Source organism: Citrus sinensis, chromosome 8 (assembly GCF_022201045.2).
Source record: "Citrus sinensis cultivar Valencia sweet orange chromosome 8, DVS_A1.0, whole genome shotgun sequence".
In the NCBI taxonomy this organism is placed as follows: domain Eukaryota; kingdom Viridiplantae; phylum Streptophyta; class Magnoliopsida; order Sapindales; family Rutaceae; genus Citrus; species Citrus sinensis.
This window is the reverse complement of record NC_068563.1, coordinates 21,269,578-21,291,255: the sequence shown is the minus strand read 5'-3', so window position 1 is coordinate 21,291,255 and position 21,678 is coordinate 21,269,578. Positions and strand designations below refer to the sequence as shown.

The 21,678-nt window shown below is 33.1% G+C and overlaps 4 protein-coding genes across 4 annotated transcripts; 3 read left to right on the top strand and 1 right to left on the bottom strand.

The window, feature by feature from the left end:
- Positions 1 to 1,983: 1,983 nt before the first annotated feature.
- LOC102611471 (disease resistance RPP13-like protein 4) lies at positions 1,984 to 5,627 on the top strand. The gene is made up of 3 exons (XM_052432325.1): positions 1,984 to 2,029; positions 2,127 to 2,190; positions 2,929 to 5,627. Exon 3 carries the CDS (start codon positions 2,948 to 2,950, stop codon positions 5,492 to 5,494), a length of 2,547 nt encoding a protein of 848 aa, XP_052288285.1. The 5' UTR covers positions 1,984 to 2,029; positions 2,127 to 2,190; positions 2,929 to 2,947; the 3' UTR covers positions 5,495 to 5,627.
- Positions 5,628 to 12,135: 6,508 nt separating this feature from the next.
- LOC107175260 (uncharacterized) lies at positions 12,136 to 16,528 on the top strand. The gene is made up of 10 exons (XM_052432328.1): positions 12,136 to 12,477; positions 12,841 to 12,882; positions 12,988 to 13,132; positions 13,338 to 13,567; positions 13,819 to 13,876; positions 14,423 to 14,500; positions 14,645 to 14,733; positions 15,305 to 15,386; positions 15,852 to 16,037; positions 16,120 to 16,528. Exons 1-10 carry the CDS (start codon positions 12,317 to 12,319, stop codon positions 16,258 to 16,260), a joined length of 1,212 nt encoding a protein of 403 aa, XP_052288288.1. The 5' UTR covers positions 12,136 to 12,316; the 3' UTR covers positions 16,261 to 16,528.
- Positions 16,529 to 18,231: 1,703 nt separating this feature from the next.
- LOC102617129 (uncharacterized) lies at positions 18,232 to 20,529 on the top strand. Its single transcript, XM_025101796.2, has 5 exons — positions 18,232 to 18,311; positions 18,405 to 18,477; positions 18,591 to 18,639; positions 18,736 to 18,859; positions 20,209 to 20,529. Exons 1-5 carry the CDS (start codon positions 18,291 to 18,293, stop codon positions 20,287 to 20,289), a joined length of 348 nt encoding a protein of 115 aa, XP_024957564.1. The 5' UTR covers positions 18,232 to 18,290; the 3' UTR covers positions 20,290 to 20,529.
- A 174-nt stretch (positions 20,530 to 20,703) lies between these two features.
- LOC127899396 (uncharacterized) lies at positions 20,704 to 21,356 on the bottom strand. The gene is made up of 4 exons (XM_052432765.1): positions 21,296 to 21,356; positions 21,056 to 21,203; positions 20,856 to 20,973; positions 20,704 to 20,757 (listed from the first exon to the last, which is right to left on the bottom strand). The coding sequence occupies exons 1-4, from the start codon at positions 21,354 to 21,356 to the stop codon at positions 20,704 to 20,706; spliced, it is 381 nt and encodes a 126-aa protein (XP_052288725.1).
- Positions 21,357 to 21,678: the final 322 nt, after the last annotated feature.

Here is a 21,678-nt window from a genome sequence, read left to right as displayed (position 1 = left end):
TTTTTTTCTTTTTTTTTTGTTTTTTTTTTCGTCTAGATTGAAAGAAGAAAAAAAATAACCTTTTTAGATAAAAAAAAAAAACGACAAGTCGTTTGGCCACTGCTTGACAAACCGACATGTCGGTTATGGTGGAATATAAACGACATGTCGTTTTAATCCTGCTGCACTTCTGGAGACTAAACGTCACGTCGTTTTATTTCTAATTTAAAAACGACATATCGGTTTTAATATAATAAAAAACGACGCGTCATTTTGTTACTGCTGCACACCGGAGATAAAAAACGACATGTCGGTTGACGTCTTCTTCAACCTCTGGAGCGCGTGAGAGCGCGTGAATGATGATAGAGGCGCGTGGTTGACTGGTCGTGGCTTCGAGTGGCGCGTGTGAGCGCGTGGAAATGTGTTTAAATGCGAAATTTTTACAGTTTCCTCACTAGAAACTGAGAAATTTGATGGTATTCTTGGTTTTTGAGGAACACACTCTTGAAAAATTGATGAGATTGTTGATAAATTTGTAAACTCAAGTTTTTTACGTATGGGTGGCTTGTTTCTTGATCGGCATGGATATCTGTAATGGTAGGAATGGGTTTAAGGAAGAAAATGGTGGGAAAAATGGTTGTGGGAGGAATTTGGTTTCCTCTGTTTTTGTTACAAACAGAGCAGCGGAACTTGAAGAAACTTGAGCGTATTCATGGCTCTGATACCATGAAGAAACGTGTTTTCATTTCTTAAATAAAACATTATACACTAAGAGTTATTTATAGATGCAGATGCTACATTTTTTCAAAGATTACATATGTGAATACGGAAGGAAATGTGTCAATCCGTTCGACGCGGATCTTGTCTTTGACAAGTGCAGATTATCCCTTTGACAAGTGCGGATTCTGTCTTTGAAAGCTTCATTCAATGCCGTTTTATTTGATTCTCAACAGTAACCATATAAAATGATATTTTAGAAACTCATTGGCATCATGAGAAAGTAACTCCAAAATCTCTAAAGGCGGAGTCTGCCACCAAGTGAGAGAATCACAAATAAGACCCAAGTTAGTTAAATGATCAGCCACATAGTTTCTCAGAAGATATGAGAGAATCTAAACGCCATAGAATTGATGAGATTACAACAATTCAACCATCTGTTACGGATACCCCATGGAGGATTGAGCGAAGGATTGGAAGAAAGATGAATGACTAGCATAGAGTCGCTTTCTAGCCAAAGACAATACCAACCCTTGTCATGAGTAAATTCAGTAGCTAACGTAGCTGCCATAATTTCATCAAAGTAGGCAGTGTTAATGCCTAAAGAAAGACCAAAAGCACCTAAAAAGATCCCGTGTAATCTCAAAAAACACCACCACAAATTGAGCTACCTGGATTACCTTTAGATAAACCATCAATGAAAACATTCAAGAATGCAATAACACGAATTTTTAATATCAGATTACTACTAACCTACCATAAATTAAAAATAAAATAAATGAAACAAAGTATCCTTAATTCCAAAAACCAGACAGAAGATATAAAAAAAATCAATGAAAACATTCTTAAAATTTCTTAAATAAATAAATAAAGATCATTTGAAGGCTTAAACAGCAAAATCGGACCAAAATCTGGCCGTATGTGTAAACTACTAAGATAATATTTTTTCTTAAAATTCTTATGCAACTATGTAGTCTCATTCAAATCATAAATTTATAATTTGTTAAAATTAAAAATATAATTGTTATGATATTTAATTAAACAAAATTTGATTGTTGTGAAGAGAAGAGGATAAAAATGCTTCTTCTCTCCAAATTCCAACAGCTTTCAACTTTAACCAATTCAACTTTAATTAATCAGTCAAAATATTTTTCACCTTCTTTTCTTGTACCATCAAAATACAAAGCGCAGGTGGCTTGTTATTTGATCAATTCTGGCATCTCTTCTCCTATATAATAAATATCGGCAATATAAATCAAATTAGCAGAGCCAGATAGGAGCTAGTGAGTGATTAAGCGAACTGAAACGTTGAACAGCCAGCTAGGAATTACAAGTAAAAATAAAAATAATTTGTTTACATGGTACTCTGTTATATTCAGCTGAACAATCTACTCTGTCTGTTAAAACTCAATTTGTTTTTTGGGTTTCAGGTTCTACCATACTCTCTGTTCAGCCCAGTCAAGCTATATATAGACACACACTTTCAGGATTCCAGTAAGTGCTTCTGCTTAAAACCCTTTTATGATTCACCCATGCCATTGCTAAATCTCTGATTGATGTGAATTTAAACATGAAAATTTCTAAACTTGTTTATAGAATTTGATGGTTGATGATGATCTTTTATCAAGTTAATATTTGCCGTCGTATCACTTAATTTTAAAGTTATGATAAATATATTTTCAATAAATTATTGCATTGGATCCTTGGTTACGCAGAGAACCAATTCGTAACTTGTTCTATTGAAGCTTGAAGCTAAGACCTGAGTCTTAGGAAAGTCTCTTTTACTACTGGAGCGACCTTAGCAATTAATTATTGTATTTGATCCTTGGTTACCAAGAGAATTTATTCGGAACTTGTTCTATTGAAGCTCGAACCTAAGACCTGAGTCCTAAGAAAGTGAGCTAGATTTTAGCTTCAATTCTCAGTTTTTTGTTCGATACATCATTATGTTCTGACTAGTATCATTCTGTCGATTCACGCATATGACACAATTCTACTCTGATCAATGTTGTTGGGTGACTTCACTATTCTGATAGATGTTCTGTCAAGTCCCATGGAAGTGAGATGAATCCATTATATATTTTGTCTTGTCCCTCCTAGTACTGAAAGTGCTAGTCTCTTTTCTGCCATCTGTACTTTATGTGTGTCATGATTGTATGGTTGTAGCAGAAGCCCATACGAGCTCATAAGATGTATATTTTACTGAGATGACAATGAACATGAAATTAACAGGGAACATTTGCCCGAGGATATGGCGGCGTCGAAAGCGACAGAGGCGATGATTGGGACATTGATAGAGAAAGTGTTTTCTGCTTTGCTGACTCAAGCTCAGTACGCACTTGATTTTAAAGATCAGCTTGAGGCAATGAAGACAAAGCTTGAGCTAATGACTGCCTTCATCTCCTGCACTGATAAGCAGAAAACTCGGGGGGAGTTCATGCAGAAGATCTTGCCTAACCTGAGAAAAATAATTTATGAAGCTGATGACATAATGACGGATTGCCAAATTAGAGATGAATATCGGAAAGATGGGTTTTGCCACAGGTTCTCACTTCGTGACTTGTTTTTCATATACCAAACAGGCAAGGATTTGAAGCATATCAATTCACGGATTGAGAAAATGGAGTCTAGCTTGGGGGTGTATGGAAGAGCAGAACAGCCAATCATCCAGCAGGGGCCTAATAATTCATCATACCAAATATTTAAATATTCCCCAGAGGACCGGGAACCATCAGAAATAATCGGTTTGGAGAAGGACTTGGAAAAGATTAAAGGGTGGATCCTTAGCAGTAATGAGAAGCTTCAGCAAATCGGTATTGTGGGTATGGGTGGTTTAGGCAAAACCACCATTGCCCAAAAGATATTCAATGATAGAGAGATGGTTGCATACTTTGAGAAGAGGATATGGGTGCCAGTTTCTCAGAATTTCAGCGAGGAACTAGTCATGAGGGCCATGTTGAAACAGCTGGGAGAGGATGAATCGGGAATTGAAGAAAGCCATTTGCTGCACAAAATTCAACAGAGGCTCAGTGACAAGACCTGTCTCATTGTAATGGATGATGTGTGGAGAATGAATCTAGATTGGTGGAAGAATTTATATCCGACTGAAAAAAGATGCTTCGCTATCATCACATCTAGAAATGAAACCGTTGTCAACAGTATGGGAGTTGATGAGTCAAGAATTCATCGCCCAAAAATTTTAAATGAAGAGGAGAGTTGGTCATTACTCTGCAAGCATGCATTTTTAACGAGCAAGGGAAAATGCCCCAATAAGGAGTTTGAAAAAAAAGGTAGAGAGATCTTGAAGAAATGCGGGGGACTACCGCTGGCAATCAAGACAATAGGAGGCTTGCTTGCTCCAAAAGTCCATTCCCTTAGTGAGTGGAATAAAATCAATGATGATTTTCATGTATATTTGACAACCGAAAGAGAGAACAATTCGGTGGTGGCTTCTCTACGACTGAGCTATGATGAACTCCCCACACATCTAAAGCAGTGCCTCTTGTGTTTCTCTGTTTATCCCGACGACTTTGAGATAAGTGGTGAACAGATGGTACATTGGTGGGTGGGAGAAGGACTCATCTGGGGCAGGGACAATCGGACTGCTACGGAATTAGGCTTTGATTATCTTTCAGAGCTAGTAAGCAGATGCTTGGTTGAAGTTGTGCATCGAAGAGGCTATGATGGCAGGGTCTATAGTTGCAAGATGCACGATCTGGTCAGGGATATGACCATTCAGATTGCAAAAGATGAGGCTTTTTGCAGCTTTGATGAACAAGGCAGGCAGAAATTGACACAAGACTCGCGATGGTTCGGTTTCAACAGTGACATGGATCCAAAATCCCTGAAAAAAAGTTCAAGGCTCAGGGCATTGATACTGCAATCAAGCACTCCAGTTTCCCTTTGGAATGTGAAATCGCTCATGTCACTGAGACTGCTGGATTTCTCATACTGTAAGCTTGATCGAATTAATGTTGAGGATCTATTGGATAAGATCTCTTCACTTAAACGCCTTGCATATCTCAACTTAAGCGGAGTTGCAGGCAATATTGAGCTCCCATCTTCAATTCAAAAGCTTCGTAATCTCCAAATACTTGTTCTGAGGAGGTGCACCAAACTACATCCATCAATTACTAGTTTGAAGAAGTTGATCATCTTGGACCTCGGATCTTGTCCTCTTCAGTATCTACCTCGTGGACTCGAGAAGCTAATTTATCTCCAGGAGCTGTCTGGATTTCGGGTGGCGAGTCAGTCTAACACACAAGGCTGTCGACTTAACGCCCTGCTGGGACTGAAGCAGCTAAGAGTTCTACGAATGTCCATAAATAATGAGAGTGAAATCTCGGAAGATGAATGGAATGTCTTATCACAGCTCGAGAAACTCAAAGTTTTAGCTATTGATGCAGAGGATTGTAAAGAAGAACATGTATCACAGATGTTGGATAGGCTTTTGCCTCCTCCGAGCCTTCAGGAGCTTTACCTCAGGCGATACCGCCACGAAATTCTGCCAAAATGGATTAATCTTAAGCACCTCTCAAGCCTGCAATATCTCTGTCTTGAGGATGGAGACATCAGCAACTTCGAAATCAGTTCTGAATCTGATCAGGATAGCAATGGCACCACATGGGTCCTTGAGGGTCTATGTTTAAAGTTTATGCCAAACTTAATTCTTGATTGGAATGTTTTGCTCAAGGATATGCCTATACTACGTTATGCAGAGGTTAGTCGTTGCTTCAATCTGAAAAATTCCCCTTTTCCTCTGGACAAGCCGGCTGTCTGGAAGAAGAATCAAGATTGAGAAATCAGATTGTATGGTACACTGCAACTTTCATTAATTATACTAGCCACTTATGATCAAATAAGAGCATGACATGTATTATTGTTGGATCTTCTTGAGGTATGTATTCAATTTGTCTGTTACTCGAGTGTGATGAATATTCGAACTTGGCCAGTGTTACTGTATTAAGTTTTCTATGATATTAGACATCCCAACATTTGAATCTCAACTTAAATCCAAATACCATTCATTTATTAGATAATATAATTCATAACTTCTAAAATTATTTAACTATCATTCAATAAATTATTTAACTATCATTCAATAGATGAACGTTATATCAGTGTTATATCAGTTGAAACTTAAATTAGGACTTGAATATTGGGATACCAAACTTTCCTCTTGACTTTTTTCATTTTTTTATTCTTTTAAATCATTGTGCAAATGAAAAAAAAAATTCAAACTACTTGCAAGTTACATATATTATCAAAATTCAAAAAACATCAACAACCAAACAAGACATAAAATCATAAACTATGTAATAGTTCCTGAAGAGACCAAGCAAAACTCATATGAAGTACTGCAAAGGCCACACATAATAATAGGATTTAAATTCAATATTGAATTGAACTTTTTGCTAACGTTTTAGAAATATAATTGGTAATTATTAGATAAGAATATAAAACTAATTAAATCTTAGCCAAATATTAATGTACATGTATTTGTGATAGAAGATTATGAATAATTGAGCACATATGAGTTCATGTCTTTGTCTTTTAATGTCATTTATAATTTTCCATTGAGGTTACAATTGTAAATTTAAAAGAGGGGTTTTTATCAAGATTTTGAGTGCACGCAAAGCAAAGCTAAAGAGGGGCCTTTTTTTTTTTAGTTAATGGCTTAATTAACTTAAATTCAATCAATTAAGTCATTAAGTCTGTTTGTTTTTTCAACTTAACGAAAATTTTCAGTCATTAAATCATTAAGTTATTAAACCAATTTTTTTAGCTTTTTGTTTAATCTAAAAAATCTTAATGATAATCATTAAAACATATTCTAGAAAATATCCCAATTTAATTAATCGATTTTCTTCCTTACTTGAATAAAATTTAATAATTAACATTATTATCTATCTCTATAACTTGTGTTGATGTAATGATAGACTATTATTATTTTATCTTTTTATTTTCTTCAAATTAGCATTATTATCTTCATATTTTTTTATGAACAATATAAAAACATCGTAAATTACAATAAAATCAATTAACATGTACTAATTAAGAATATTAAAGAATTGTATTCAATTGAGTATGATTTTTTGTGTTCATAATATATTTTTTTATTCGTATTCTTTAATATGTGTGATTATTTGTTTCACATTTATAAGGGCACAAATGTAAAAATAATAGTTTTTGGATTTTTTAAGTTAAAAAATATTTTAATACTTATTTTTAACAATTTTAAAAATATATTATTTAAATTCAGACATTCAACTTTATTTACAATTTAGATTACTTCAGGTGTATTCAAATATTAAAAAAAAAAAGCCACCGAATTGTTAAAGATGTACACTTCTCTCGAAAGGTATTGGGGGTGTTGAATTTGTTTGACAGCTAAAAATCTGCCTTTTTTTTCCTTTTTTTTTTCTTCATAGGAAAAGTAAGCAAATAAAAGATGGAATGAACGTGCTAAAGACTGCCACACAAGATATTGATTAGCCTGATTAGGCTGATTTCAATTTCATGCTACGGTAGGCTGCATCCCTTCCCATTATTAGTTATTATTAGGCTTTAGCATGCTATGTTTATTCCCTACTACAACTTTGTTTAAGTATATTATTATTAGCACCATCTCTTTATTAAGTAAGGGAAGAAGAATCAATTCTCCGCTCACTTTTAGAGCACTGATTTTTACCTATCATTTTTCTTTATTTTGCATTAGAATTTCATTTGATATGATAGAGAATTTGGGTTTGTTCTTCAAGGATTAGGATTCTCTCCTTTTTTTTTCAATCTCCTTTAATCTCTCTTAGTCCTTCAATATTTATAAATTTGTTTCTAAATAAAGTGAAAAAAAAAATTGGCTTGATTGTCAATATCAAATTTTAAAATTCAATCTTAACCACTTATTTCACTTGAAAAGATTAGGGGAAAAAATATTAAAAGAGGATCTTTGTCCGTTCTTAAAAGTCAAATTAAATCTCATAATGATGGTGTTGCAGGATACTTACTACTATATTAAACAAGTCTTTTTATTAGAAGGATTGATTACAAACTAGAATTTAGTATTGTTTATTTTTTAATGCAAAATATATATTTAAATTAATATAGCATATGATGAGTCATGCTTAATTGCTGACATTCATATTTTAAAATTATCAAGATGGAGTTGAAAGATTAAAAAAGAAAAAGAAGATATAAATTTTGATACACTAAAGACAAGAATAGTGCATTCTAGTTCGTATTTTTCTTATCTTTTAAATCTGTATTTTAAATTCATCTGAACATCCGAACCTAAGCACCAGGCTACATATTAGATTATAAACTGAAACTTGTCAAATGATTACTAATATTACTATTTTCATTGTTACCGAGTGTTAAGCATTCCACTTTACCCATGTACTTATTTGAATAGGAATATTCATAATACTAGTTAGCATAAAATTCTATTTAAAAATAAACTAAAAAGAATCAGAGAGATTAACCAAAAAAAAAAAAAACATGTCAGAAGCCAGGATGAAGATGAACAAGTTCAACAGTGGACTTGAAACTCTTTTGAAGGCCCAATTTTATAAGTGGGCTACGTAAGGTATTTGATCTTATGGGCTTTTTTTAAGCCTACTCCTATGGGCTTTTTTTAAGCTCAACCCTGACATCATTCATATGCCCCTTTATCTTCAAGTCAATTCTACAAATAAGTAATTTTTTTTTATTACATAACTCCCGCTTCCTTTATTATACACCCACCCTACATTTTTTTTTTATTAAAGAACGGCTCACGAAAAGCTAATACAACACTAAACGGGAGTGTGCAATCCCATAAGTATCATTACATAGTAAACCAAAAATAGCAAGGGGAGGAGACCACCCTACATTCTTTAATTTCATATTAAATAATTTAATTTATATGGTCTCCATATCGTATTTTAGATTAAATGAGGCCACTAAAGAATTCGAACATGAACGACTAGTGATGACGAATGCTAATGATTGATGCACAAGAGATGGAAAATTCTCATTTTTAACACTTATCATCAAAATAGAGCCGTTTGGTGTGAATCTCTCCTCTCATTTGCATCACCAATGGCATCCTCATTGTGCTTTGATCCATTCTTTTCACGAAAATGACGACATATATAGTTTAGGGTTTTTAAAAATATTTCATTTACTTGAGATATTATTCAAGGTAAGTGAAACAAAAATTTGTGAGTGCTTAGTTGTTTGATTTGTAAAATTTTTTATGATAGTATGTATTAAAGTATGAGGTTCCAATCTCGTTTGTATTAGTGTGAAAGAAGTCGGATTATCATCATATTACTTAAAGAATATATGTGTATAATAAAGAGATGAAAATGGATGTAATAAAAAAAATTATTTGGTGGGTAATTTGTTACTAATTGAGATTCACTAAATAACAAAAGTGCACATAAATAGAAACAAAAACACAAAATATAGAGATATTCAACCCATTCAAGCATGCTGTTTTTACTTTTATTATATTCATTTTCAAGTATAAAAATATGGAGTATAAAACCTAGGGGTGGGCAAAAAAACCGTGGTCATAAAAACACCGAACTGAACCGGCGGTTTTTTTAAATTCGGATTGGTTTTTATTTTAAAAAATACGAAATATATCATTTGTAAAAAAAAACCGAAATGTCGGTTTGGTATTCGATTCACTCAGCTGAACCGAAAAACCGAATTAATTTTAAATTTTATTCAAATCGACATGTGTTTTATAGATCCAAATATTGAGTTGGAAAATGCCTAAAGTTGATGTTGATATTGATGAAGATGGGAGAATGTTGTTGGCGTTTGTTTCTAAATTTTCTTTTTATTTTGTGTTGTAAGTTGTAATTGTTGTTATTTTTATTTGTCTTTACAACATTATGATTATGTTTATGTAGATGGACTATTGGAGTTTGGTTATGTATTTTAAAATTTTAATATTTCATATTTTGTGAGTACCTTATTAGTAGTTAGTAAGATATTAGTGATAAAATTTATTTTGAATACTTTGTATTTATTGTTAATATTTGTAATGAAATTAGGATGAACTAATTATTGAAAAAAATTATTACATTCATGAGGCCCAATGGGCTAAAAATTTGAAAGTTTAAAATAGGCCCAATAGGCCTAGAACCGAAAAAACCGAACCGAACTGAACCGATCCGAAAAAATCCGTTTGAGTTTGGTTCTTATTGAGTTCGGTTCTTATTCGGTTCTTTTTATAAAATAACCAATTTAAATCGGTTCTACTTAATTTCGATCCAAACCGAACCGAACCGTGCCCACCCCTAATAAAACCCTTCTTTATAGGCATGGACAGGGGTGGACAAAAAAAATCGATGCCCACTAAAAGACCAAACGGCACCAATGATTCAATTTGATGTGGTTTGATTATAAAAATCAATAAAAATCGATCAATTCATATTAAAGGTGTGTTTATTTGTAGGATTGATGAATCAGAATCTAAAATGAGAATGATTGATAGCATTTATTTGTTAAAGTAGAAGTGAGAATGAGAATGAAATACATGAGGCCCATATGTTTTTTGAATTAACTATTAAGGAATGTTGAGAATCACAAAAAAAAATCGATACCACTAAAAGACCAAACGACATCAATGATTCAATTTGATGTGGTTTGGTTATAAAAATCAATAAAAATCGATCAGTTCATATTAAATGTGTGTTTATTTGTAGGATTGATGAATCAGAATCTAAAATGAGAATGATTGATAGCGTTTATTTGTTAAAGTAGAAGTGAGAATGAGAATGAAATATATGACGCCCATATGTTTTTTGAATTAACTATTAAGGAATGTTGAGAATCAAGTTTCCTTTCCTTAAACTTTTTATTTCACCCCCATTAAATTTTTATAATTTTTAAATTACCCTAATTAATTTTTGCCACTTGCAAATAGGTCCTAAATTATTTATCATTAGTAATACAATAATAATAGTACTAGTAGTAGTAGTAATAATAATATATCATTGTCGTCATTATTATTATTATTGTTGTTGTTATTATTATTATTATTATTAACAATAATTATATTGAATGATAATAATCATAATCACAATTATTATAATAAATAATGAAAATAATCAACTTAGGTTATTTTAGTAACTTGTAATAATCTATTTTGATTTCAAGACAAAATAAACAGATTAATAATAATACAACTCATTTTGATTCCAATTCCTATAAGTAAAGTAAAAAAATTTATTATGATTATCAATTAACATTCTGATTCCATCCATTCCAATTAAGAATTAGTAAACGTAACATTAAAAAAAATCACAAAATACAAATGAATGAACTTTAAAAAACCAAAAAAAAAGGAACCAAATTATGGATTAATTCTAAATCAAACCAACACCGTGTCCATCCGACATAGGAAAATTAATTTCTTTTGATTTTGTGGAAATAGCATTTTCCATTGCCCAAAAATTTTCAAATAGTTTTGTTGGCTTAAAGATAATTTATTTGTCGGGTTACGAGACGGGACGAGGACAAAGAGCCACTTTGGGATTGCAATTGTTAATTAAATAAGTTACTTTTACTGTACGGATGCAATAAGCAGCTAATTAAAAAAGCTACTTGGTGTTTAGTAAGTTGCGTTTTTGCAGTTGTTGTAAATTTTAAAAGTAATGTACGTGTGTTTGCTTAATTTTATTATAAATGTATTATTTTATTATATAATAACCAAAACATACGTAAGTTTAAATTACCTTTTATTTTTTTGATTATATTTAATGATGTTTAGACATATTTTTTTTTTAAAAAAAACACGTAAAATGACATAAACTGAAAAAAAAAGTTTAATAAATTTGTTATATAAAATATGATAAAAATTCATACTAATACGTAATCTAGATAAAAAAAAGTAATATATATTACATTAATATTAAACATAATGTAATAAACACGGAAAAAATATAAATAGATCGAATATTAAAAACCATGGTTATGAAATTAATTTTAAAAGTTATGGTTAATTCATGTGAAATTGTTCAAAGTTAAAAAAAAAATTACATAATTATATGCAAACATTTTTTTTTATTTTATAATAGGAAATACAAGTAAAATATATAAAATATGAACTTATTAGACTAAAACTTTGATACTAGAGAGAATATACACTAGTTGTAGCTGTAATTTGATTGTAGTAGTAATATGATAACTAATGGCTTAATATTATAGTGTATGAAAAAATAAGATATAATTATTTTTTAAAAATATTAAGATTATAATAGAAACTTTACAAATGTATAATAGATTATTTAATAAGATGTTTATGAAAAATAATTCTCAAAAAAAAATTGCTACTATAAAAAATTAAAAAAAAAATAATTAAAATGAGCAGTTTTTATAAAATTTATCAAATACAAATTTTATCATAAATTATAAAATAAACATTTTATTCAATTTCAATTTCCACATCAAACGGGGCTAAATTTAAATTTGTATCCTATTTTCAACTTCGGGACGTGGATCCGGCCGGAGCACTGTTTGCGTCACTGAAACTGCAACAACAGATTTCATTCTCAGCAAAAACGAATAAAATTTAAATCACAGTTTTGAGTTTTCCACCCAGAAAATTAAAATTCGCGAGAAAATGATGGTCCGGTACAAGATGTACAATTCATTTGGTTTGAAAAGTTTGGCGGCGATGCTGTTGCTTTTGATTCTCTCCAGTTCGATTTCGTACAGAGCTTCAGCCGAGACAACTATGCACACTAACAATTGGGCTGTCTTGGTTTGCACTTCTCGCTTCTGGTAACTAAATCACCTTTATTTTTATTTTATTTTATTTTCAGTTTTTATATTTTTTCCCGATTTTGATTTAATTTTTGGAAGAATTAAAGCTTTCCCATTTCATTATAAATTATACCCAATTTTTGACAATGTTGATGATGAACAATACCCATGGTCCAATTTCTCTTTCTTGTGATTGTAATTTCTGAGTTTCAGCTAATATTACTGCATTCTTGTTGATGAGTTTGATTCTTCAAGCTTCTATTGCTTGGATTCATAAACTTACTAGATACTTGAGCCACGTCAAATGGCATTGTTTTGATGGACTAAAAACCGATTCCATGTCCTTGCCAATGGAATTAATTGCTGAATTGGTTTGTTCAGGTTCAATTATCGACATATGGCTAATACATTATCCTTGTATAGGTAAGCGATTAGCTTGTTGTTTTCGCATCGTCTTGTGAAGTAATTTGCTTTTCTCTTCCCTCCTCTTTTCATTTGTAGACTGTGCACTTTAACTTGATTTTTCAGAACAGTTAAGCGGCTAGGAATACCCGATGAGAGGATAATACTTATGCTGGCAGATGACATGGCTTGTAATGCTAGAAACAAGTATCCTGCACAAGTTTTCAATAACGAGAACCACAAACTTAATTTGTATGGAGATAATGTCGAGGTTGGTACTGTGTTCTCCAGACACTCTGCTTAGGTCTTTAGGTTTTGAAAGGGGGTGCCGTCTCCTTATAAGTCTTTCAATGAACACCTTATGGAGACAGTCAATCAAGAATTTAAATTTAAGGGTGTATAATTACTGAACATGCCTTGCTTCTAGGAAATTAAAGTTTAGCAGATCCTCATTTTACTAAACTTCAATCACTCAGGTAGACTATCGTGGTTATGAAGTGACAGTTGAAAACTTTTTAAGAGTTTTGACCGGGCGTCACGAGGCTGCTGTTCCTAGATCAAAGCGTCTTTTAAGTGATGAAGGAAGCCATATTCTTCTATACATGACGGGTCATGGGGGAGATGAATTTTTAAAATTTCAGGACTCAGAAGAGCTCCAAAGTCATGATCTAGCAGATGCAGTGAAGCAAATGAAAGAAAAGCACAGGTGAGATTGTATTCTGCTTTCATGCCTATTGCCTTTAACAGTAACATTCAACCATAAGAATGAAAGTAAAAGGGTTTATAGACCTGTAGTTCTGTCATTTTGGATGGTGCATAGATGAAACATATTTATTTCTCAATGTAAAATGCCGACGTGAAATGCTAATCATTTATGGTAGATTTTGGTGGCCGTTTACATTTATACATTTATGATCCTGCTTAATAATGAGCTTGTGTGTCTTATCACAAAATTAGATTCAAGGAGTTGCTGATAATGGTGGACACTTGCCAAGCTGCCACACTCTTCTCTCAGGTTAGTATGGTGTGTCTAAATGGGTTTTACTTTTCACAAATATTAGACTAGTTACTTCTAGTGATTATTAGACTTTACTTTTCTGCAGTATTATTTTTAAACTAGAGAAACATGCACATGGTAGTGCGAAGAAAAATCTTTAACTATGTTGCTCGGTTCGAATGGTTAAATTACGAATCACTTCATAGCTGCTCTTTTATTGGTGACTACTCGTAATTAGTTAAGAATCAAATGTCTTTATACTCAAGCAGTTATCTGTTTCATTGGTGGGCCAACACACCTGCTCTGCCGCATGAGATCCCCAAAAGTTTGTTCATGAAAGCTATGTTTTCAATTGTTGTGCATCTCGGCTTTTGTGAGATGCCTCTTTGTTTACATATCTGGTCGCTATCATCTAAGTTTTGAGTTTAGTAACAAGCTTCTGAATCAAATTTGGATCCATTGACGTGACTTTCTGAGTCTTTTAACTTAGCATACATTTAAAAATTTGATTTACCTAACCAGTGATTTTGATGCTGAAGGAAACGCCTTTTTTAAATTGTGCAGCTTCATTCTCCAGGTGTTTTGGCAATTGGAAGCAGCATGAAAGGGGAGAACTCATATTCTCATCACTTGGACTCTGATGTAAGTGCTAAGAAGATAGAATTTTCTTGTTTACCAATCCTTTAAACATATAGGACCTAGTATACCTTGCTTTTGAAGTTTCAATCTTTTATTTTGCTTCTACAATTGCAGTTCTTACATATGAACATCTCTTATTAACTTCAGGTTGGAGTATCTGTCGTGGATCGTTTCACATTTTATACCCTTGCTTTTTTTGAAAAGCTGAATATGTATGACAATGCATCATTGAGCAGGTACATGAAAGTAGGACTTTGTGCTTGTTATAAGAGTAGTGTCTTAGAGTCTCTGACACATAAGCTTGTATACCAATATAAGTTTTATAACCTGATCCCAGCCGACCATCACCAGATCCAGCTGGGGCTTCCCAGAAACTAGGTATTTTCCTGGCTTGGGTACACTTTAGTCATAACCCATCAGTAAGGCTTCTTATGGGATTGTGGTGTTGAGGCTTTGAAGCCACAACTTCTGTGAAATGGAAGCACTAGCTGTCTAGTAAAACTAAATGAGTGTTTGGTAATCAAAGCTTTGAAGTTTGTTAAAGGTAAGTTAGTGAGGGTAATAATTTTTTATAAAACAACTATGGGTAAAATTAGCTTAGCTTCCAAAATGAAGCTGAAAGTGTTTTACTAAACACTTTCGCAGCTTTGCTTTGGAAGCACAGCCGCGAGACAGCAGTACCGAATGGAGCCTAAGACCCTGAGCTGGCCCAGGATTTTGCCCATCCCTGTCTAGAGCACATCTGTGAATTTTCATATTTCTTCAAGGTTAGCTTCAGCATTATCTGTTTTGATGGTTGTTTTGCAGTCTTTTCACTTCTTACAATCCAACTCTGTTGATGTCAACTGCATATTACCGAACAGATCTATACCAAAGAAAATTGGAGGAGGTATGGAAGTTCTGGGCTTTTCTCCGATCCTTTTAATATTTCCATTCTAACTGCTTTGCTCTGCTCTTTTTTTTAATTCTTTATGGTTTGTTTAGGTGAAGTTTGTGCTCATTTTTCACATGCACAAGCTGCATACATCTTATGCTCATGTTTAATTATGCATAGATGTTGTTTCGTCAAACCCATTCAGCTCAGTGTTTGCTTGGCTGAATGATGTGGAGGGGCTGTAGGTCTATATTAAACTTATTTATAGATAATTGAGAATGTTTACCACTGCCATGATAAATATTACTAATTTCGAAGCAAACTATGACCACTTTTTGAGGTGAATCACCTCTATGCTTTACATTTATTGATTAGTATTGAAGTAGATGCTACATTTTTATTCAAAATTTTTGTTGGGGATGAAATAACTTCTGAGTTTTGACTAAGCATTTGCCCTTCTTTCTATCTTTCTTTGTGTAGGTACCTGTGACAAACTTCTTTGGCTCCGTCATGGAAACAATACATACTGACTCTGCCTACAGAACCACTTTTTCAAGGAAAACTTCTGAAACAATAATGCCTTTGCAACAATCAGTCGAGCATGATGAGAGTAGACAATTGATAAATTCAAACGTCCAGGATCAAACCAGTGACACAAAAATTGAGGTGACTTTGCATGTTCCCTTTAAAAGCCAATTATTTACCTTTGTCATGAACAATTGTATTAACAAGAGGAACACAATTGCAGGATAAACAGTGCCCTTTTACACGTAGGTGGAATGCTTTTCAGGACAAGTTGGAAAAAATTGAACGTATTGATTCCTTGGTGAACTATGGCTTGATAATAATGTTTCCTTTATTGTTGATTTCCACATGGTTATCGCGGTAAAGGTTGAACCAAATTTCTCACTCTGATTTCTTCCATGTTAACCTGTACATGTATGATGTATCTGCATTCAGGATGATGCCTCAGCTTAGTCATGATCACTTGTGTGTGGAACTTTCCCTGTTATATTCTTTTTCACACTCTGTCATCCAGTGATGAACCATATTAGTTTGTAATCAGACAGGCCGAAACAAAGGAAGATTCTCCCAGTAATTTTGACTGAAAATTTGTTGACTGCCATGACTATATTTGGCACTCGGTATCTTGGTTAGCTGTTGATGTGTACATTTTTATTTTCTTTACTGAGCTTTGCATTCCTTCAGAGTTGAATGGTTATCCATGTCTGAGATTCACTGTCTCAATGTGTGGCATTTTTGCAATTGGGGCCGATGTCAAATTAATGGATTGATAATTCACCATGGAATTGAAACTTTCGTAACTCTGAAAGTTTTGCGTTTGCTTGGGACCAAAATTCAAGAGCTTGGGAGATAAGTCATATTGGACATAGAATGTTGTTTAAATTTAAACCAGTAACAAAACATGATGTTATCGTATATAAACAAATTAATATAAATAATGTAGTATTATTTAAATAGGAATAATTCAGTGAGTAACTTCGCCAACCATATTAAGGGTGTGTTTGGGATTGAAGTTGGGCAGCTGTAGTTTTTAAGTTACAGTATTAAGTGTTTGGTAAATACTAACTGTTGTATCTTAAAAATTATGTTGATATGATTTTTTACTTGTATAATGAAAAAATTATTATATCTTTAATAATTTTATCAAAATTATGATTTAAAATTTATATTTATTATATATTACTAATTTTTATTTTATAATTACAATTTTTTATTCGCAACAATTGTTACAGTTTTTGTTTTTATATTCAGTGTTGGGTGCATTTTTGTTTTATTTAAAAGTTACAGCACTTTAATTCCAAACGCACCCTAATTACATTTAACGCATAATTTTATGACACCATATGAATGATTTCATATGTTTAAAACCATAGGCTAAACAAATAACATCATGGACAGTATCATTTAGCATAATGTGTGTAATGCGTTAAAGAATCAAATCAAGACGATGAAAATGAACCCATCTTTTAAATATTTTAATTGTTCGTTTTCTTTTTATTGAGTTTAGTGGGTAGGGTCGGGTTATTTACAAATAATTCAATGAATAATTTCACCAATTATTTAGTGAGCACAATTACACAGGAAACACAATTTTATAGTACTTTATGAATAGTACTTAAACAGTGAATAAACCAAATAACATTTTCAACAGGGTCACTCAGCATATCATGTGTGTAACGTGCTAAAAAAATCAGTTAACACATAAAGAATGAACTAGGGTTGGCAATGAGACGGGATGAGATGAGATTTACCAATCACAGTCCCATCCCGTATATGTAAATGGGATGAAAAAACGTCACAGTCCCGTCCCTATATTTTTTTTGAGAAAAAAATATGTTCCAATCCAGTCTCAAAAGAGATGGGATCCTGCGGGATCCCATCCCAATTGGAAAAATTTTCATTCTTAATCGGTAATGAGACGGGATGGGACGAAATTTGTCAATCTCACTCCTGTCCCGCATATGTAATTGGAATAAAAAAATATCTCACTCCCGTCCTTAAATTTTTTTATGGGACAAAAATATATTTCAATCCCGTCCCAAATGGGATAGAATCCCGCAGGATCCCATCTCATCTGAAAAAATTACCATCCCTAGAATGAACTTTTTATTTTTATTGATTGCTTTCTCTTTAAGTCACATGTGAGTTTAGTGGGTTGGGTTGGGTTGGGTTTGGTTTAAAACTTTAGGCTCGAATAGAGCGTGTCCATTGTGGAGAGTTTCATTTGGGGTTAATTAAAATTAAATTAACAATTAAGGTGTGCAATGAAATTAACCCATCTAATTTTCTGTGATTTTTCCTCTCGTTTTCTTTTCTTTTTGATTTTTCATTGTCTGAACAGTACAGTGATACCATCAGCAACAAGAAGAGCACAGGAATAAGATTAGAGAGCAGATGATGATGCGATACAAAGAGGTAACACTAATGTATGCATAATGCAGCTGATCCACTTGATGATAATCACCATATCTGCTGAAATCTTCAACCACCCACTTAATCTTTTTGCAGGAAAAAGAAGCCAAAAAGGAAGCTTTCAGGAAGTACTTAGATTCTAGTGGCGTTCTTGATGCACTCACCAAAGGTTTCCATTCCTCTCTTTCCTCTTCTCTTTTTTCGTTTTATTATTTTTTTTATTTTTATTTCAACTGAATTTTAATTTCTGTTTCATTTTGTTGTTGCTGTTGTTGCTTCCAGTTCTTGTTGCATTGTATGAGCAAAATGACAAGCCTTCTTCTGCTCTTGAGTAAGTTCATGTAATTCTTTTCTTCTTTCAAATGGGATCATTTAATTGGCTGAAAAATTGGGTTTTCCTATTTTGTTTATTTATTTTGGTGGGCAGGTTTGTTCAACAGAAATTAGGAGCTCCTAGTGTCTCTGAATATGAGAAGCTGCAAGCTGAAATGTCAGATTTGCAATTGAAATATAATGAGCTTTTGGCTGCACATCAAGAAAATTGCAAAGAGGTGATTTTTAATTTTTGGATATGTTGATATGAAGAAAACTTCATCTGTTAAATCAAATGTGTGGTATTGTTTGGGTCACTGCTGTTGGTGGAATGAAACTAAATGCCCATTTGCTGCATTGTATATGTGCCATTTGATTAAAGATCGAAAGAAAGTTAAATAAAACATGAGCTTCAAATACTTTATTTTTTTCATTTCAGCTTTTCCTCTGTACTGATTTTGTTGCATAATATAGACATATGAGACAGAGATCTGAGTCTAATTTTTTGGGGAATAGGTTGAGCTTTCTAATAGATTGCTTAAATGTAGTTTGAGCTCATCTCATCACTGCTGCTTATCAGGCTTTAGCTGTGTTAAACACATCATCTTTCCTGTAAAATAAGTGCTATTGTCCCAGTGTGGGCCCTGCTTATTCATTTTTCCTAGTTGATTGTGATTTTGAAGATCGTTTCCTCCTCGATCACCTTATGCTTCTTAGCTATTTGTCAGTAACATTTCTAGTTGTAGTTGTTGGCTTCCTGCCTAACAAAAAAACATTGATTTATGTTTCCTACATATTTGTTGATCATGTGACAAAAGGATAGAATTAGCAGATTCTTCTGGCTGCCCCTTGTGACTTCAGTATTCTTGTGCGAAAAATGTAATGACACACTCTGGTCATTGTTGGAAAACTTCCAACTGGTAGAGGAAATCCATAACAGAGTCAGCATTTTGGAGCTCCAAAAATGTTTGCCTTTTTAATGTAATTCGCCAAATTACTTTGGTCATCCATTTTTTTCCTTTCTTTCTCCATTTTAGATGTATTGTATCAATCATCCTTTGGCATGGCCAGAGACAGCAAAAAATGGTTTTATTCGAACACTTCATTATAATAAATTCATGCTAGATAACGTCCGAAGTTTTCATATAAAGGGAAATAGATGCCAGAAGAGGCAGAATCATCTCATCTTCCACTCTAGTTTTATTCTTTCAAGTTTATTTTTTTCTTCTTTTTTTCCCCCTTCATTGTCCTGTATAGTACTGAAATCCAGATGTAGATCTCCCATGTGATGATTCACCCAGAACTGACTAACTTGAATAATTTTTCTTCTTCTTCTTCCAAAGTTGTTTTTTTTCCCAATGAGCATAATGTTAAGCAAACATTTATATACTTTTGCCAAGAAACTAAAGCATGTAGATTTAAGGCGTCACGGTAATATTTAGTGCTGCTTCTCATCCTTCTTGTTTGTATTTACACAAACTATTACCGTCTTTGCCGAAACACTTCAATTTATTATTTATGGTGTTAAAAAATAATAATAAAAATAATATATATGTAACTTGAGTTGCCTGACTATTTTCTGTCTCAGTTAGAGGAACTTAAGAATTCACAGAAAACGGCATCTACCGAAGAGAATAATGATGCTGAGGCGCCAAAGGATGAGCCCTAGAGGTCCTTCTGAAGAACTCGTGTTTTATAATGTTGTAATAACTTGATTTTTTTTTAATGGAAAATATGAAATGTCAAACGATTGTTCCCAGATTGTTGTACCCACTGAATAGAGTGTGCATTAGAACTTCTGAATGTATATTGGTGTTTCTTCGACATTAACGGATCATTTGTTGAGTTTATGTCATTGCATCTGTAATAATATGTTATGTTAATGCATATGCTTACAATTGGAATGTTATTCTTTGCATATCTGTGGTACACACAAACACACAAAGGAAAAGCAGAATGCGAGTCACAAAAAGGATTACACTTCAATAATTTACAATTTCAGAAAGCATCGTGCATAACAACATAATCTGCTATGCATCTCTGACTCTTTCTGTGCCCAAAAAATTGATAACAGCATAGTCTGCTACAAGAACACAGCAAGAAGTGAAATCAATACTGCAACCGAGCAAATCAAAGCCTGCAAAAACAATCGACTACAATCAAGATCATGGTTCACAGGACTACATAACGGCAAGGTCCCTTGAACTGGAAATGTGAAAGTTATAATCTGCTTACTGCAATTGCTGATGCTGCAAGGCCAGATCTTTCTCTGGGGTCTTTGAGATAATATTTCCCAAGGTAAAGAACCGTAGCACAGTACCATATCGGAGGAAATGCAAACCCCAACAAAAATCTGTCACAGAACTCAAAAACTCTTAAGCAATGGAGTTTCAGAAACCGAAACGAGGACAGAACAATAGTAATCTGAAACTCACAAGAACCATCCAATGCCACAGCCAAAGCAAGACAGAGGCTTGTCATAGTGTCGGGTTGAGTGTCCGTAGTTTCTGGGTCCTAACAGTGAGAAATCACCTTCACCAACCTGAAGTTGCACTGCCACCTCCTTGTTCTCATCAACTCCGCCTACAATCACAGGAAAAGGTTCAATGTTGGGAAACTTTATCGACAGGTTAGTTCCAGGAATTTAAAGATTTGTTTGCTAAGAAATCTCAAACCTTGCTTCATCATTTGAACTCCTACAACATTTTTTTCTTGTGGGTGGATTGCCATCACCATTGATTAAGTTTTAATAATTCTTGTGTTGAATGTGACATCTACCAGGTTTTGATCTCAATTAAAAGAAAATAAAAAGTGAAAGAATCCAGAAAAAGGGTAAATATTTGCAGGCTGTGTGGGCTGACCAAGAAGTGAAGCGGGAATCCGCTCTTGTTTGGAAGAGACGGTTCCCTCTTTTAAACCGCACTAACTGTCATTATATTTTCGGATTTTCTTCATGTTCCAATCCATAGCCTGGCAGTTTTGTTTTATAATAACTTGTTAGCTTAAAAAATAATCATTTAATCAATTAACAAATTTGAAACTTATAAATATTTTTTTG

Bases quoted from the DNA above. Each gene is read 5' to 3' on its own strand.
- LOC102611471 (XM_052432325.1), top strand. From the start codon at position 2,948: ATGGCGGCGTCGAAAGCGACAGAGGCGATGATTGGGACATTGATAGAG.
- LOC107175260 (XM_052432328.1), top strand. From the start codon at position 12,317: ATGATGGTCCGGTACAAGATGTACAATTCATTTGGTTTGAAAAGTTTG. The intron at 13,133-13,337 runs GTTGGTACTGTG...TCAATCACTCAG, and splicing joins TGTATGGAGATAATGTCGAG to GTAGACTATCGTGGTTATGA. The intron at 15,387-15,851 runs GTATGGAAGTTC...TTCTTTGTGTAG, and splicing joins ACCAAAGAAAATTGGAGGAG to GTACCTGTGACAAACTTCTT.
- LOC102617129 (XM_025101796.2), top strand. From the start codon at position 18,291: ATGATGATGCGATACAAAGAG. The intron at 18,312-18,404 runs GTAACACTAATG...ATCTTTTTGCAG, and splicing joins TGATGATGCGATACAAAGAG to GAAAAAGAAGCCAAAAAGGA. The intron at 18,640-18,735 runs GTAAGTTCATGT...TTTGGTGGGCAG, and splicing joins AAGCCTTCTTCTGCTCTTGA to GTTTGTTCAACAGAAATTAG.
- LOC127899396 (XM_052432765.1), bottom strand. From the start codon at position 21,356: ATGGTGATGGCAATCCACCCACAAGAAAAAAATGTTGTAGGAGTTCAA. The intron at 21,204-21,295 runs GTTTGAGATTTC...CTGTGATTGTAG, and splicing joins AGTTCAAATGATGAAGCAAG to GCGGAGTTGATGAGAACAAG. The intron at 20,974-21,055 runs GTGAGTTTCAGA...GTTCTGTGACAG, and splicing joins TGTGGCATTGGATGGTTCTT to ATTTTTGTTGGGGTTTGCAT.